Source organism: Opisthorchis viverrini (genome assembly GCF_000715545.1).
Source record: "Opisthorchis viverrini unplaced genomic scaffold opera_v5_23, whole genome shotgun sequence".
NCBI classification, from domain to species: Eukaryota; Metazoa; Platyhelminthes; class Trematoda; order Opisthorchiida; family Opisthorchiidae; genus Opisthorchis; species Opisthorchis viverrini.
In genome coordinates, this window is record NW_008751679.1 from 2,087,534 (window position 1) to 2,090,150 (window position 2,617).

General features: G+C 46.7%; 1 protein-coding gene across 1 annotated transcript in view; it reads left to right on the plus strand.

Moving 5' to 3' along the window:
• The window catches only part of T265_02040 (hypothetical protein), a gene marked incomplete at both ends in the record, with an annotated part of 16,861 nt that overhangs the window by 11,393 nt on the left and 2,851 nt on the right, over positions 1 to 2,617 (plus strand). Inside the window, one exon of the mRNA XM_009166188.1 lies at positions 1,282 to 1,393. Coding sequence (XP_009164452.1) covers positions 1,282 to 1,393 — 112 coding nt within the window. The remainder of the gene's footprint in view (positions 1 to 1,281; positions 1,394 to 2,617) is intronic.

Consider the following 2,617-nt stretch of genomic DNA (forward strand, 5'->3'; position numbering starts at 1 on the left):
ATATATATATATATATATAACTAAACGAACTTTATGGTTGTACGGCAGTGAAGCATCAGTGGCAACACTGATGTTACTGTCTTTGATGATGATGATGATAACAGTCAAATAGGAAAATTCCTTCTCTGTAGTTGCAAGTCCCTAAACGAATCATCAAATTCGACCAAGAGCTAATGCAACCTGGCCGGCAGCTCCGCGTGATGCCAAAACTCAACAACTCATAGCAGCGATGTTTATCTGTTGACCACACTGGACCTTCTCTTTCTCTGGTAAGATCGGTTTTCTGGAGGAAAAAGGAATCCCCATTCCGGAATATATTTAGATTTCGTTAAGCGAGGACAAGAACTTGAGGACGCTAGTGTATTGAGTAAAACACACCTATGGTTGATAACACGGATGTGTCTGATAGTATCAACTCACTGATTTAGAACAGCAGATAGATCTTTTGTCCAGAACTCGGAAACTCAGTGAGCGATATCACTCCGCTGTCGAAGCGATAAAATTGGTGGGACTACCTAACCGGAAGACCTCCCATCGTCGTCAGTGACCAGAAATCAGATGCCTTTACGCACGACGGGGTACAAAACGTTCAGCTTTTTTTCAGCTGCAAAAGCCAGGTGTAAAAATGTAGTGGTTCCGGCTGCTATGGCCTCGTTTACGGAAGACAAGGGGAATAAAGGAATGAGGAATGCGTGTTGGAGGCGACGTTTTGGTCATTCATTGGGGTCAAGTGGTTCTGTTTGGCAGATATGACAGGGACTAGAGTTACTCAATGAAGGCGATAGCCTTGACGCAGGATCGCTATTGGCTGTCAGGGTGACTAACCACTAGTTGATAGCTTTTCACAGTCCACATCCGGAGTGACGCCAGTTACCAAAGCCGTCCAGTTGGCTAGTAAGGACTTCTATGCTTCGCTTCCAAGTCGTGGACTGATCGCCTCTGGGTCACCTTCATCGGACACAAGGTTGGGTGAAGTGGGCTATACGAGGCAGAGATGGCTCAAGTGGTTAGAGCGCGAATTTACTGACCGGAAGGTCCGTGGTTCGAACCCCACCTCCGCCACTCGACTTCCCCTGTCTAGGCTTGGGCAACCTGACAGTATCCCAGCCCTCGTGCTTCCTTCGGGTGGCATGGCAGCTAGGCACCGAAAGGGCGCTACAGCTGAACGACTTACTTTATACGAGGCAAAGGACCCTGTGGAGTAAACACAAACTATTAAGTGAGACCAGCTGATCTAAGGAGGGGGGTGAAATTTCCACAAATCTATCTGGCGTATTCTAGAATTACCGATTTGATATCCCTAGGAGACCCGCGCGACACTTCAGAGGCACCGACTGCCAAACATCTAGTCATCAAAGACCAGCACGCGGCGGCTACGCATCTGATCCATAAGGTAGGAAGGATCGGCCCGCGGGATTGCAAACCCTGGTTTAAGCAGTCAAGCTGATGGCACGTCAGCGCCACAAATGTCAGAGATTGGCAAACGCTGTCATGGCCTTCCCAATTAGGGAAATCACTTTGCCTCTAACCAGTGTGCTGAGAATTGTGCAGCTGTCGAGGTGAACGAACTTATCAACCAAATCGGTTGCTTCGCTTGCAAGCATGAGCTTTGGGTTGGGCCACACTCAGTCTTACAGTAACACCTTTCCTTTTACAGGTCGAACCGAACTGTGCGGAATGGTCAAAATAGCACTATCTTAGTTTCCTACAAAGTCAGAACACAAACGAGGCAAGATGGCCCAGCAGACACAGCACGGAATTACCGAGTGGGAGGTCCTGACTTCTACATCTCGACTTCTGCTGTCTAGGATTTGGTAACCTGACAGCCGCCGTGTTTCCTTTGTGGCACGGCAACCAGACGCCGGAAGGGTGTTGCTGGTGAACAACTTTTTTCAAGAAAATTTCAGAATTTTGAAGCCATCTTGTTTGAAGGATCCCAACACATCGATCCGAATGCTGTTGTGCTTCAGGGCTCGAGCCCGGGCTTTAGTACTAACGTACACTTGACTTAGATCTGGCAAACCTACTGACCACCGCTGACATGCCATCAATTATACGTTCATGAACGTATATTAGTCGTTATTAGTCGGTTATATGGCGGTTAAAGTCAGTTATTTGACGGTTATTTAACCGTGTAGCTATCATCCAATCAACATGAAGTGTTGTTGCCACATTCATTCACATAAGTTTTTCTTATCACACACAAAGTTTGGCGTAAAACAAAAGTGCATTATTCCAATAGATTTTAAGAAACCCGTTCTGACAATTTTTTGTTTATCTGCATCAGTGTTTAAGTAAATGGCCGTAGCCGCCAAGCCCATTCCCAGGATCGTCGCTGACCCACGCGCCTGCTGTCTCCACGTGTTTGTGAATTTCTATCTGGAGGAATGGTAAGTCACGACTGCTGATGCATGTATGACAACTGTAGCCTTCCAAACGTGGTTTGCTCATTTCAAGGTGGACACTTAACCGCAAACTAAAGCGTGCTAGAGAGTTAGCCTTGGAACAACCACCCAATTCGATGAACGCACGCGACTTTAACCGTGCAGTTCAGGAGATCGATTCACTAGCGCACAGTATAAATGCCATTAGATGACTAATGTTCTAATTAGATGAA